The sequence below is a fragment of the Ictidomys tridecemlineatus genome, chromosome 12 (assembly GCF_052094955.1).
Source record: "Ictidomys tridecemlineatus isolate mIctTri1 chromosome 12, mIctTri1.hap1, whole genome shotgun sequence".
Taxonomy (NCBI): domain Eukaryota; kingdom Metazoa; phylum Chordata; class Mammalia; order Rodentia; family Sciuridae; genus Ictidomys; species Ictidomys tridecemlineatus.
Window position 1 is genome coordinate 106262360 of NC_135488.1, and position 15056 is coordinate 106277415.

At 33.9% G+C, this 15056-nt stretch overlaps 1 protein-coding gene across 9 annotated transcripts in view; it reads left to right on the top strand.

Annotated features, from left to right (window-relative positions):
- Positions 1-15056, top strand: part of Pum2 (pumilio RNA binding family member 2) — an 88377-nt gene that overhangs the window by 48503 nt on the left and 24818 nt on the right. For 7 of the 9 annotated variants that reach the window (XM_040271354.2, XM_021724658.3, XM_005322604.4 and 4 more), the window contains 5 exons: positions 182-324; positions 1874-2006; positions 8266-8409; positions 8520-8810; positions 13115-13351. In XM_040271354.2, the coding sequence (XP_040127288.1) occupies positions 182-324; positions 1874-2006; positions 8266-8409; positions 8520-8810; positions 13115-13351 (948 nt within the window). The remainder of the gene's footprint in view (positions 1-181; positions 325-1873; positions 2007-8265; positions 8410-8519; positions 8811-13114; positions 13352-15056) is intronic. The other 2 variants (XM_013357391.4, XM_013357392.4) reach the window with 1 other exon arrangement.

The window sequence follows — 15056 nt, forward strand, 5'->3', positions numbered from 1 at the left end:
ATATTTGCTTCCTAATAGAATCAGAAAAAGGAGAAAGGATATAGCTCATGTAAGTGGGTAGAAGAGTCTAAGGACATATTCTGCTCTTAAGTCTTATACCTGTTCCCTTTTATAATCCAGTGGTAATATAAAATCTAGTTGTTGGGTTTTTTTGTTGTTGTTTTGTTTGGATGGGGTTTAGGTCCAGCCGTGGTTCCACCTCAGTATTATGGTGTTCCATGGGGGGTGTATCCAGCCAACTTATTTCAGCAACAGGCTGCAGCTGCAGCAAACAATACAGCCAATCAGCAAGCAGCCTCACAAGCTCAGCCTGGACAGCAACAGGTAAGCCTTCCTTCATTAAATAATATCTGAGAATTCTTTGGTGTTGAAGGTGTTTTTTCCTCTCTCTCTTTTTTCCTCTGTGAAACATAGTAGCTGTTGTATAGTTGGTATACAACTATTTTTGCATATTTTCCTGATTAGTATTATATGAATTCAAAGAGTTGGTTATATTTCATTTCTGTTATTAAAATATCTAGCAATTTTTAAGTTTCATCACTTAAAAGTGCGGTAATAATTTTACTATCAAAATAATTACACCTTCATTTTTATCCAGGTATTTAAATTACAAGTTTAAATATTAGTATGTTTCTAATGTAAAATTAGATTATTAGGTACATTGTTATTTTCCCCCCTCCATACTGGGGATTGAACCCATGGATGTTCTACCACTATATCCTTAGCCTTTTTTTTTTTTTCTTTTGTAGTTGTAGATGGACAGAATGAATGCCTTTATTTTATTTGTAAATAGCAAGCCCTTTGCCACTGAGCTATAGCCCCAGCCCCTCCTATCCCTTTTTATTGTGAGATAGTTTTGCTAATAAGTATCACTGGCTGGCCTCAAATTGCTATCTTTCTGCCTCATCCTTAATTTCTTAAAACAGAAAGAAAATGTTTATCATGAGATTTTTTTTTTTTATATCAACCTCTTTCTTAGGTAAATGCAAACAAACTATTTGGAAAATATCACAATTCTGACTGTTAACATTCATCATATTTATATCAAAGAAGCAACTTAATGCAATGGCATTGCTTACTTGACTGTTAATTTTTTATTCTGAATTTTCTTTACTATATTTTTATACTGTATTGATGCTCTGTTGGGTTAGTCCTTGTACATCATATCACAACATTATTTAACACACCTGTGTGTATTGCTGACGAATGTGGTAAATTTACAGTGAACCTACTTATCTACTCTGTCTTGAATTGTTTGTGAACTTTATGATTAAGCTCATCATGCTTGTATATCAACACTAAAACAGCTGTGCATAGCAAGTAGTAAAACTTGACCTGCCTCCAGAACTTTTCACTTTGTTTTAATGTTATTTTGGTGGTTTTTTTCACTTACGTTTTATGTTTAGAAAGCAGCTGTTTTTTGTTTTGTTTTGTGTTTGTGAATTTTGAAAACTTGATTTGAATTTTTTGCTCTGTATCATAATCTCATAACAGATCACCAGAGTTTCTTCTTATAAGCTTCCTGTGTTTCAGTTTCAATCTTAGAAAATAGTTTTAATTTTTTTAGTCTTACTCATTCATTTTCATTCCTCCCCGCTCTCAAATCTCAAATATCCATATCTCCCCCACCAACAGTCACCACCTTGGTAAGAATATTGATATTAGAAACAATTTTTACCCTCAGACCTTCTAGAACCTCCATGTTGCTTTATTGATAAAGTTGTCAAGAGCCAGTGATATTTTTTATGTGAAGTATTGTGTAATTTTCATGCTAAATATAAATTTTCATTGTATAAAATGTGTTCACATAATTGTCTTTGGTAAATTGTTACTATATGATAATGCTTTTAAGAAAGCCATCTGTCCTTTATAGGTTCTTCGTGCTGGAGCAGGCCAGCGTCCTCTTACTCCCAATCAGGGTCAGCAAGGGCAGCAAGCAGAATCACTTGCAGCAGCTGCAAATCCAGCTTTGGCATTTGGTCAGGGTCTTGCTACAGGCATGCCAGGTATATAATTGGTTAATTGTAGTTTTTTGGTTTTGGTTTTTTGGGTTTTTTTGTTTTGTTTTGTTTTTTGTTTTTTTGCAGGGTGCTGGAATTTGTAGATATTTGAATAGATTTAAAATGATATTTGTGGTCTGTCCATCCTGAAGAGTGAATAAATCAGAAGTGTCTTTGAAGTCTTCCCTACCTTCTAAAAGATTATTTAGAACTCACATGCTAATAGTTTAAATCAATACTGAGATCATGAGACTTAGTGACTTGAATAGCAGATATGTATATCAAATTCTTTGTAACATGAACCACAGCATCTTTTCAGCTGAACCTAGCCCAGAATTTTTGGTATAATGCTTAGAAATTAAAACTAGTTGGTTAGAGTTGGCATATAAGACAAAAACCTATTTGCCATTCCTACCTTGTGAGAATAACCATTTAATTAGTCAATATTGAAAAGTTTGCAACTAATATTTCTAATTTCAACATTGTCTGATCATGTTTAACCTATTTATACCCATTTAAACTATTGTTATTTATAATCTGATAGCAACATTGTCTCTAATATGCTTATGAAGACCTAATGTATAGAAAATCACAGTATAAAATTTCTGTCTATTGCCACTTACAACTTTTTTTCTAAAAGGGCAATTAGAGTGATTTGTTTTTGATTTGTTTTTGGTGAAACTAGATAGAAGATTACTGTAATAATAGTGGAGGAAGGAAAATGTTTTCTTTAGACCAAAATGCATAATCAGGATGTTTTGTTTATACTGTGATTAATTTGGGGGGGATCCTGGGGATTGTACCCCTTGTTTTATTTGGGGAGGTTGTTTTTGTTTTTTAGTTGCTACAGGTCAGGGGCTCATTCACTATTGTTAAGGTACATCTCCAACCCTTTTAGTTGTAAAGGTAAAATTTAAAGGCCACATTTGAATATCAGTAAGTGTGCTAATTTTCACTTTTGACATATGAGTGGTTACTTGTGTGTTAAGGATTACTTATTAATGAAATGTGAATTCCAATTTCCATTAATTGTAAGATTATGACATTTTCTATTCAGATCATTTAGAAAATGTGTTGAGCATTGGAAAAGATCTTTAATAATATCAAAAGTTTCTTTTATGCAGACACATATTTCTATGTGTTATTTTAAGGATGTATATATTAATTTGCATTTATTCTGTTCTCTAATTCTGAGTCTAACATCTCGTCTAGTTCTCTGGATAAAAGATAGTTTCATACTTTTTACCCTTGAAGTACCAATAATAGTAGACTAGGGGGCATTCTTGAATTTTATTCTTTTACCACAGCTATATATATTTCCTTCCTGGGAAGCTACTGTTGTGGAGCCATTGTAGATTAGAAACCTTGGCACAAGCAACCTATTGGGAAATGGACTGTGAAGCTGACATTATTATAGGCATCTGGAATCAGGTCTTAAAAGAAGTGAGTCAGGAGTTTTTGAAAACTATTAAAACTAAGACTACTATGGTTCTTCTTAGATTTTAACTATCCATAGATAGGGGAGTCATAGAGAACAATAGTGCTTCCTGTCTAACTAGGTTCTCAGTGGATCCTGGAATTCAGAACATGCTTCTGTCCTATGTATATTTGCTGCTGCCTGTGAACTATTACTGATCAGTCTAGGTTCTTGATGCTGGTCCTATACTTATTTCTTATAAATGTCTTTGTTCTTTTTTCTTCATATTCAGCTAGCTGATAGTCTTTACTTCTTTCCCTTTTTAAAAAATTTTTATTAGTTATTGATGGATCTTTGTTTGTATACAAGTGGTGCTGAGAATCGAACGAAGTGCCTCACACATGCTAGGCAAGCTCTCTACCCCTGAGCCATAACCCCAGCTCCAATCTTATTTCTTCTCTTATTTATTTGTTTGTTTGTTTATTTATCTTATTATTTCTTATCTACTTACTTATTATTTCTGTTATATTTTATCAACTTTAATCTTAGAATTTATTTTTATATTTACTTTTGTTCTTTCTATTCTATGAGAAACCTCTTTATTGTTAACTTTTCTTTTGGTAGTGTGAGGATCAAACCCAGTGTTTCATTCATGTTGGACAAAAGCTGTACCACTGAGCTATATTCTCAGCCTCTGCTTTATTTTTTGTTTTGTTTTGTTCCACAGTGAACTCTGTTGATAATTCTAGAAGAAAACATTCTTTTAATACTGATATCTTTTTGGAGTAGTGATAAAAGTTGGTAAAACTTGTAGGATATGTCTTTACAGTAAATTATTTTACTTAACCTTTTGGCCTACCACATTTAGCCTTTTTAGAAATAAGAATATAAAAATCATGAGAAACCTTACTAGATTTAGTATTTGTATGTCTCAGTAACTTGTGGGCTGTTCACATGATTCCCACACTCAAAGCCTTTCTTTAATGCCTTCTATATTTCCATTCTGCATGAAGTGTCTCCAGCTTTCCATATTCATCTACAAGTATAAAGCTATTAAAAAGAGCTCACTTGATATTTCTTCAAGTCTTATTCTTAACTCTTCTGCCTTCTACCTTTTGCATTTATCTTTCACATTCTGATCATTGTCTTCTATTTAATCTTTCTGCATAATTATTTGTGCCATCTGTATTATCCCTCTTTGATCTCTTCTTCCCTTTTTTTACCACTCATACAATCACAGTTACAAAAGGATAATACAATGGAAATTAGAGACTTTTGAACTGAATTACAGTAAATTATTAAAATTTAAACTTGTGGAGTGCAACTAAAACTACATAAAAGGGAAATGTCTAGATTTAAAGCATATGTCAGACTAGAAATCAGTGAACTGTGTATCCATTAGAAAACTAAAAAGAGGAGAATAAAGCCAAAGAACATAAGGAAGAGCATAATAAAAATAGATGCTGATGTGAATGAAATAGCACACATACAATCAAAAGGATCAATTATCTCAGAACTATTTCTTTCAAAAGACTCAGAGTTGTAAGCCTCTGAACGGCTCATCAAAAAGAAGGGTTGGGGATATAGTTCAGTTGTGGACTGAGCTATATCTTACAGGGAGCTGCTGGGTTCAGTCTTCAGTACTTGGGTAAGGGGGCGGTGGGATGACAGAAGCCATAAGTAACTAGTGTCAGGAAGATTAAATAATCATAAGATACTAGGCAGAATCTCATTAATAAATTACAAAAATGTAGACTGGGTAAATGCCTTGTGTTGTCCATCTCCACTGCATAGTAAATAGCAACTCCATTGTTTTAAAACTTAGGCCAAACATAGGAAGAACAGTTCATTCCTTTTTTTCCTAACACTGCAAGTCTAGTCTCATGTCTAGCTGCTGGGTCTCACAATCTAACTCTTCCCTCTTCTCTAATCTGGTCACCATTACATCTCTCACCTGGATTAGCTTTCTGTCCAGGTTCTCCTATTTCATATTGTCCCCTGATCAGTCATTTTGATTAATCAGCTTCTATCACTCTATCATACTGGCTTATTTTCTCTCTTCTCCAATTTTTCTTCATAAATAATTTTGTTATAGAGGTTCTTCTTTAACCCCAGTTTACAATTATCAGAACTTCTATGACTACTCAGTACTTCTTTTCCACTCTCCCTATCTGATTTTCTGTAATACTTAACATACTCTTTTGACTTTTTTTTTTTTTTTTGGTCTGTTTGCAGTAGAAAGTAATATCAAGAGTAAAGATATTTCTCTTTATTGTTCTTTGCTATATCCCAATACTCAGAAGACTCCCTGGTATTTGGTAGCTACTTGATGAATATTTTGCAAATGAATGGATGTATAAACAATAAATTAAGCTAAGTTGGGAATGGGAGAGGGAAAGAAAACATCTATGGGAGGGTTTCAATACACTGAAGCCCTATGGTAAAAGGAAACAAGATGCCCTTGAGAAATTTGAAACTTCCTTATTCCCAGAGTGTAAAATGGTATGAACGTGAAACTAGAAAATGGCCAACATACCAACAAATTCATTGTGGGTTGGATTCAGAGTTGTGATTTTCATTTTAAACCCATTGAAAGATTTTGAACAGGGTGTGATATTAAATAAAGATTGCTCTGGAGATTCCTGAAAAAACTATGCATGGACCATCATATGACCCAGCTGTACCACTCCTCGGTATTGAAGTCATTATATAGCGATACTTATATACTCATGATCATAGCAGCACAGTTCACAGTAGCCAAACTGTGGAGTCAGCCTAGGTCTCCACAATTAACAGATGAATGGATAAAGAAAATGTTACCGATGTTTGTACACAATGGAGTCTTATTCAGCCATAAAGAAAAATGAAATTTTCATTTGCAGGAAAATGTATGCAACTGTAGAACATTGTGTTAAGCAAAATAAGCCAGACTCAGAAGGTCAAGGGTCATATTGTTTTCTCTCATGTGGAAGCTAGATAGGAAAAAGGAGGAAGAAAAAAGGTGGGGGCAGGGTGTCATGAAAATCGAAGGAAAATCAGTAGAGGAAAAGGAACAGGGAGAGGGAGAAGAGGGAAAGTACTAGGGAATGATACTGGCCAGATTATATTGTTATAACGTAACATCAGATCCCACCATTATTTTCAACCAATTAAAAATACTGGGGGGGGGCAATCACTCTTGAGAATGGGGAATAGAATTGGGGCAAAAGAGCACATAGATCTAGTTGTATAGGGTAGTGGCAATCAGGAGAATGAATGGGTTTGAGAAAGATTGAGGAGGTCAAATAAACTGTCTTAGGGACTACAGGCAAATTCCTTTGTTTGGGAATTTATACTACCTTGTTAAGTAGAGTATTTGCAGTCAAATGTTCGTATGGATTAACTTTTATTTCTTAATTAGGATTTAATAAACAATGATACTTTTTAACAAAAGTTATTTTCTTTATGTCGTGAATTTAGGACTAGGACACGTGTACCCCTTGAAACTATCAATTGGCATCTACAGTGTGAGATTACTAGTAATGTGGATATTAGCATTGTGCTAATGCTTTATACTTGGTCAGAATTGCTGTATTTACTTAAAATGCATATGAAAATGTCAACCTTAGTGCAGTGTTTATCCCAGCACAGTTTATTATTATTGAATTGAATTTATCCCACTGTGTTTGAATACATTTTCATACTGCCTTATAACTATAATTTTACAGTGACTTGCTTCAGCATAGTGTTCACAAAATAAAATTCAAGAATTGGTGTTAGAGTACAATTGAGTATATTCTGTTTTTGAAAACTTTTATTAGAAATTGCCAATACATCAGGTGTGAATTATTACTGTGTAAGGCGCCCTTTTTCAACCTGAATTCCAGGAGAGAAATAAGCTTTATTCCCCCTAAAGTAGCCATCATTATTTATAGCTCCTCTAGAACTGTACTTGTAGTGTACTTACAAAATAGTTACTTGAATAATCTTGGGTTCAGAGGAGGGATTTCTGTGAGAAGGGCTGCTAAGAGGTAAAATTGACTCTCCTAATAAGAATTGTTACCTGCCTTGTGCTCAAGCCTACAACGGAACTAATACATGTATGATTTTATTCAAACTTCAGTTGAGAACCTTTACATATAGACTTATGATGGGGGGGGAACTGGGGATTGAACTCTAGGGCACTTGACCACTGAACCATGTCCCCAGCCCTATTTTGTGTTTTATTTAGAGACAGGGTCTCACTGAGTCGCTTAGTGCCAAGTTTTTTCCTGAGATTGGCTTGAATTTACAATCCTCCTGCCTCAGCCTCCCAAGCTGCTGGGATTACAGGTGTGCACCACTGTGCCCGCTAACAATTACGATTTTTAAGGTATCTTGTCAGTTTGTATTTTAGGTTTTTGGAGAGATGCTTACAAATGAAAATCTAAGGGAATGTTCTCAGTGAGGCACTTAGTTTAGAGCTTTTCTGAAATTTCATAATAAACATTTTTATAGTGTTCCTCTACTCTTCCTACCTATGCTATCACAAGTGACTAAATGGTTATATTTTTCTACTGTCAACCCTTGATAGCCTATAGTTTCTGTATTAAGGAAAATAATTCTTTTTGTGGTTCATAAGTGAAAGGCATTTTTGCTGAAGGTAGCTCTTAAAAATTTAGAGAAAAAAGGTTTAATTACATTCTAGTAATTTTCTTTAGTAACACCTTCTTAAATGTGTTGTTTTTCGTATGGTAGATATTTAAGGGTTTTATACTGATAATACAAAATAGCTGTTGTGGTTGACAAAAAACAGAAATGCAGGGGAAAATAAACATATTTTCTGTAGTAAGTGTTTTTATTAGTAAACATTTACTTTATGTTATCTAGGTTATCAAGTACTAGCTCCAACTGCCTATTATGATCAGACCGGTGCCTTAGTGGTTGGCCCTGGAGCAAGAACTGGCCTTGGAGCTCCAGTTCGATTAATGGCTCCAACACCTGTTTTAATTAGTTCAGCAGCAGCACAGGCTGGTAAGTATAACTAACATCTTGAAGGATAATCGTTTTCTGGTTGTTTGAGATATGATTTTTTAAAATAAAGAATGATTTTCTAAGTAGTTTTTTGGAAATTTGTTTTACAGCAGCAGCAGCAGCAGCAGCTGGAGGAACTGCAAACAGTCTTACAGGCAGTACAAATGGTCTGTTTCGGCCAATTGGCACACAGCCACCTCAGCAGCAGCAGCAGCAGCAGCCAAGCACTAATCTGCAGTCTAATTCATTTTACGGGAGCAGTTCTTTGACTAATAGCTCCCAGAGCAGTTCTTTGTTTTCTCATGGACCTGGTCAACCTGGAAGTACATCTCTTGGATTTGGAAGTGGTAGTTCTTTGGGTGCTGCTATAGGCTCAGCTCTCAGTGGATTTGGTTCATCAGGTAAGTTTGTAAGTTGAGTTTGCTCTGCTAAGTGGACATGAGGTATTTGTGTTTTTAATATTAAGATAAGCAATAATAGCATATAGTATAGGAAGGACACAAAGTATTTGATTATTGATTTGATTTTATGAAAGAAAAATGTCTGCTGCACGGCTTTTAAATACCTTGAGTGTTTAGCTCATTTATAGCAGCACATCCTTCACTCAAATATAATACATTTCCTTTTCCCACAGCTTTAAGAATTTATTACTGTATTTTTCATTTTTAGTAAGGTTTGTTTCAAATGGTGTTACATGCTAATTATTACTCTTCCTTATTCTCCATGTAATGTTAATGTTTGAGGAAATACGTTACCATCTTAGAATTTGAATTATAAAAATAATAATTGTGTGTTTATGGAATGATTCCTTCTAAATGCTTGAGATTCATGTGGTTTACTTTATTTGGCATAATGCCTAAAATATATTTGATATAGTGAAACATTCTAAATAAGCCCCTAGAAAGTTAACAGTGAACTGGGCATGGTGGTACACATTTGTAATCTCAGCTACTTGGGAGACTGAGGCAGAAGGATCACAAACGGAGGCCAGCCTCAGCAACTTTGGGAGACCCCGTCTCAAATTTTTGCAAAAGGAATGGGGATATAGCTCAGGGATATATGCCCCACTTCTGCAAAAGAAAAGAATCAAGCAAACTACCAGTGTACTTACCTTTATTTTAAATTAAAAGTTAGCATTTGTCACTAAATATTTATTTATTTAAAACTACATCTTTTAGCTTTAAATAACACTCAAGAAATTCTAATTTTAAATGTCTTCACATAAGGAAAAAACAGTTTACCCTTAAAATTGACAGCCTTCACAAGGCAGAGAGATTAAATTTGGACCTTCAAAGATTTTCTATTTCTGTAACATCATGTCGTAGATTTTTTTTTTTTTTTTTTTAATACTGAGGATTGAACCCAGGGGCACTTTACCACTGGGCTACATTCCAAGCTCCCCTCCCCTTTTAAAAATACCTTTATTTATTTTTATGTGGTGCTGAGAGTTGAACCTAGTGCCCCACTTATCCTAGGCAAGCGCTCTACTGCTGAACTACAACCACATGTCCTAGAATTTTTAATATCTATTTCTTATCTATATTCCTACCACATCAAATTTACATTCTTCTCTGGTGTGGAAAATGACAAACTAATACAATGTCAGTCATCAGATGCTTGAGGAAGTGTGTTCTGAGCTCTTATTTATAGGAGAGGTGGCCTAGAACATCTGTAAACTTATAGGTACAGAATGCTTACTCTCTAATAATAAAACATATTAAGGAAATATGGTCATACTTGGCCTGACAAAAAATTTTCTAAAGAATGGGCTTAAGAACTTCTGAGGGAAAATCCATTGAACTTGGAGGCTCTTCGTTCTTTTAATTTATCTACTTTTTTCGTTCCTTTTGGAGTTTAGCAGTACAGCTTGAACATTCCTATAAAACTCATTGTAACACAATTGGTATGTTTTCCCCAAAGAATTCTAAATATTCTGATGAAAACTGAAAGAACATATAACTTCAAAAAATAAATAAATAAATAAACTTTGTGGAAATAATTATTTCCTCAACTTGAGTTTGTTGAACCAAAATAGTCCAGGGGGTAAAGCGCTGTTAAAAGCTCTGTGTTCCCTTTCTTATTAGTATGTCATTGATGGTCTGGTATAGGTTTGAAGGTCCCCCTATTCAATTCTTCCAGATTCTCATTTGTTAAAAGTCTTTTTTCCTCTATGTTTTGGAACTGTTTGGCATGAACATTTTGTCCCCTTCAGTTGCCTCTTTTTCGAAAACTTAACTTTCATGCCTTCCTTATTTGTAAGCATTGCTTACTCAGTTCCAGTGTCCAGGTCCCGAAAGGTGCATTGTATCTTGTTTGAAGAGGGCTTGAGCAGTTGCCACCTCTAACAGTCACTTAGTATGCTGTGTATCATCTTCTCCTTCCTCTTGGATTTTTTTCTGAGAGTTCATTTAAGTGCTGCACATATGTCCCCTTATAATAAGTCCACTGCCATTTCACATTGCAGCAATTGTAAATTTATTTTTGAAAGCTAAAATATAATAGGGTTGTGTGCATATGTACACACACAATCATTTTTTTACCTATGATGAAATATTGTTGAACAGTGTTCCCAAGTTTGTAATATAATTGGCCAAGAAGCTTAGCCATTCTAATATAGGAATTAAATCATCATCCTATGACCTTTATTTTTAAATTACTATTAATCAAAAGTTTGTAATTTAACATCTTATACATAGTTAATGAGTGATTAAAATTTCCATCATGTGTCTAACCTTAGATATTTTAGGTAGATTTTGTTTCTTATGTAATGAAGTTGCAGATAATTTAGACATAATAAAACCTGAAGAGCCAATTTTTTAATGTGTAAAGTAATTTTCAAATTATGTTTTGAATGCTTGGCTTGACTTTTCCCTTCTGGAAGAAAGAAATACTGCACATGTCAAACTGGTTTCTTTCGTTAGTTGCCAGAGGAATGATAATGCTGATGCTCTCATTAGAGAGCTGATATCTTTTTCCTCATAAGTTAAATTATTTTTTGAAATAAATAGGAATTTAAAATAGTATTTAATACAGATGTTTTTGAAAAATTGCTTTGACAGTGTCCTTTTAAATTAGCATAGTTAATGTATCATACATTGCCAATTTTGCCAAAACCAACTCCAGAAAAGCTATATTAAAGCACGATCTGTTTTGCAGAGACTGCATTAGCTGATATAAAAGGTTGAATAGCATTATATTGTGCCTAATATGGTAGGTAGCACAAGCCTGGTTTTTTTTTGTTGTTGTTTTGGGTTTTGTTTTTTGTTTTGTTTTGTTTTTTCCTTTGTCCATTGTAAAATTTTAAACTTGGCAAAACCAATGTAATTTTGGTTCCTATCTATGTTATAAACTTTAACTTGGTTTACCCATCATGTACTCGGCTAATTGTTTTCTTTAATTCATAGTCTGTATGACATATATGACTTGTGATTAGAAATCCAAGATTTAATAGAAACTTACAATTCCTTGAAAAGAATTGCCATATTGGTCCGAATATAGAGCTTGTCCTTCAGAACCTTATTTGGCAGGTTAAGAAGTATAATAAGAAATTCTTTAGATGTAAAAGACATTGAGTTAAAAGAAGCGAGTGCATAGAAAGAGGAAGGAAGGTATACTTAAATAATGGGCTCTAGAGAGGACTTGAAAATTGGAAGTTTGGAACAGCCCTCAAACACACCTGCTAAAGAAATTGATTATCCAAATATATGTTGATTAACAATCAGATTTTGGGTTGATCTTCTGAGTGTGCATAGCTTACCAACGCCTACGTGGTAGGTGGTAGGGTGATTTGTGGTTTTATTGTGATTTTCTTCTTTTTTTTTTTTTTTTTGGTGGAATGGAAAAAGGAAGAAAATTAGGTTAAGAGAAGTAAAAGAATTTGGCATGTAATATAATGAGGAATATGAGATACAATAAATTGTATTTCATCTTATTAAAAAAGAAAAAAACATGACAAAAAGCAGAATTTTTTGAGTAAGGGACTAGGTAGACCCTTGGGAATGATGAGTCCTGGAAGTGAAAGTATGTCTTTGGTTTGGTGACAGTCATGAGAATTGTTAATTTCCCAAGAGAATGTTTAGCAGTTTCATATATATACTGTAATATTAGTTGTTGAAGAATATGGAGAATGTATAGTATGAACAGTACTCAGGGGTTAGTTCCCATCTGGATTACATACTGACTAATATTCGGGCCAATATGGGCTTATAAAGAGCTATGTTTTGAACACAGCAGCCAAATCAAATGTAAATGGTGAAGGAAATGTATTAATATTCCTTTTGTTAGCATAATCTTTTCTTGGCATTGAGTTAAAGTGTAAGAACCAGGTTCCATAGATTAGGATAATACCAAAAGTTAAACCTTATTTGAGTTTATTCTTTAGTGTGTCCTAAAGCAAACAACTTGCAATTTCAGGGTTTATAAATCATACTAGGGTATTAAAGCACAGTAATCGTACATGTCAGTGCTGAATGTGTGAAATAATGAAACATTACTGCTCTGTTAAGTATTTGGTTACTTTATTGGGGTGCATTTATACCCTTTTATGATTAATAACAGCATATCGTTATCACAGTAATTATCTTCTCCAGAATGTTTCTAAAAATAATTATTGTGATCACATCTGTTATTGCCCAGCAAGAGTTGGGGATAGGTTTTATTCAGTTAACACTGTATGTAATTAGGGTTTTTTTTATTTCTTCTTCAGTTGGCAGTTCTGCAAGTAGTAGTGCCACAAGGAGAGAGTCTCTATCTACTAGCTCTGACTTGTACAAAAGATCTAGTAGCAGCCTAGCACCCATAGGGCAACCATTTTACAATAGTCTGGGATTTTCCTCCTCTCCAAGTCCAATAGGCATGCCTCTGCCAAGCCAAACTCCAGGACATTCACTTACGCCACCGCCATCACTTTCATCACATGGATCCTCATCCAGTTTGCATTTAGGTAAAAAAAAAACCAAAACCCTTTTTATTTGTATGTATACATGTATGTGTGTTTGTGTGTGTGTTTATAATATATGTGAAATATTTGATGTTGGATAAAACATGCCAAATTGCTTTTGCTTTTAGATATTAGCCTTTTGAAAAAGTTCTACTTTCCTGAAAATCCAAAATGAGGGTCTAATGTACAGTAAGGTAAAGACCCCCTGTTGTATCTTATGTTCCTTTTACAGAGTACAATGGTGTGATTTTTTTTTTTCCTTGTCTGTGCTTTTGATTTGTGTGTTTTAGAGCATCTGAGGAGTTGTTTCTACATGATAGTGAAAGAGAAATTTCACTATCAAAGGTTTTGCACACCATAAGAAAAGTAGTGATTGAACTACTTCACACAGAAATTGAACTTAAATAATTTAGTTTAGTGCAGTGGTTTTTGCTTTGTCCCTTAAATGCTCAACCATTTTTCTAAAGAGTTACATCAAGGGATATGATTTTAATATGTTTGTTTGTTAGAGAAGTTGATGGACCCTGGGCCATGTACTTCTCTTACTTTCAGTATGTTAAAGGAAAAAAGTTTTAGGCTTGTTATACCCCTGAAACTGGAATATATACAACTTTCTATTTTTAAATTGTCCCCACTCCCAGATTATCAAGTTTACGGTTACCTTTCATCCCTCTTTGGGAAGTGTTTATCTGTCTAGATAACAATGTATTTTGAAGGGTTTTTGGACATTAGAGGCTCTGTATGAATCTCTCCCTCATGAAAAAAAATTAGATTTTGAATTCTTTTTTTTAACTCTAATTACCTCAACTGAAACTGAAAGATTCTGTTGCTGAGTTTTATGTGCTTGGAAAGATTTAAATTACCTTATGGTTTCAAAAATAATGTTGCTGTTTTAAGCAGATAGAATCTAAGTTAGAAAGTCAGTCGAACCTGCCACTCCCAATCATATGGGTATAACTTTTTTTTCCTTAAGCTCTTAATGCAATAATTGTCCATATAATAAAGTTATATGTTACCATAATCATCATTTAAATTTATTTTATTGCACAGTGAGATAGTTTCATTCGGTCCTTCCTTGCTTTCTTCCTTTTTTTCTTTTTTTAGGCTGTGGTTCTTCTTTTCCAATTTTGGATCTTTGTTCTTTGGAGATATTGAATATATACAATTAATTAATCTATTGAGATGGAGTCCTAAATCATCTTTGCTATACTATTTATATGGACTTAACCAAATGTGACTGGGTTTTAGCCTAATATCTTTACTTATCATCTGTTCTTCTTAGTCACTGGAGTTGCTCAGTCTCTGCTCCTATTATTACTACTGAGACACTCCTACTCATCCCATAATACATGCCTTTAAAATGGATCAAAAATTTGGAGCACAGGAAATCTAAGAATAGATCTTCATACTAGTTTTGTGTTTTATTGTTAAATTATATCTGTCATGTCCTGTCATCTTTTCATAGATAGGTTTCAGATCAGATTCCCATTCGACTGTTAATGCTTGTGTTGTGCTTCAGAGCCTCTGTAAATGGCATTGTTCTATATATTGGATATAAATTATTTTTTTAGATACCTCGTTAGATCAAGCTGAATCTAGATAAGTGCTTCTCTGCTTTTCTCTAAAGAATCTAGCCTACTATTTGCCTAGAAAGGAATTCTAGTTAATTTGGGGAAATAATCACCACTTGAACCATCAGTTCTTTATT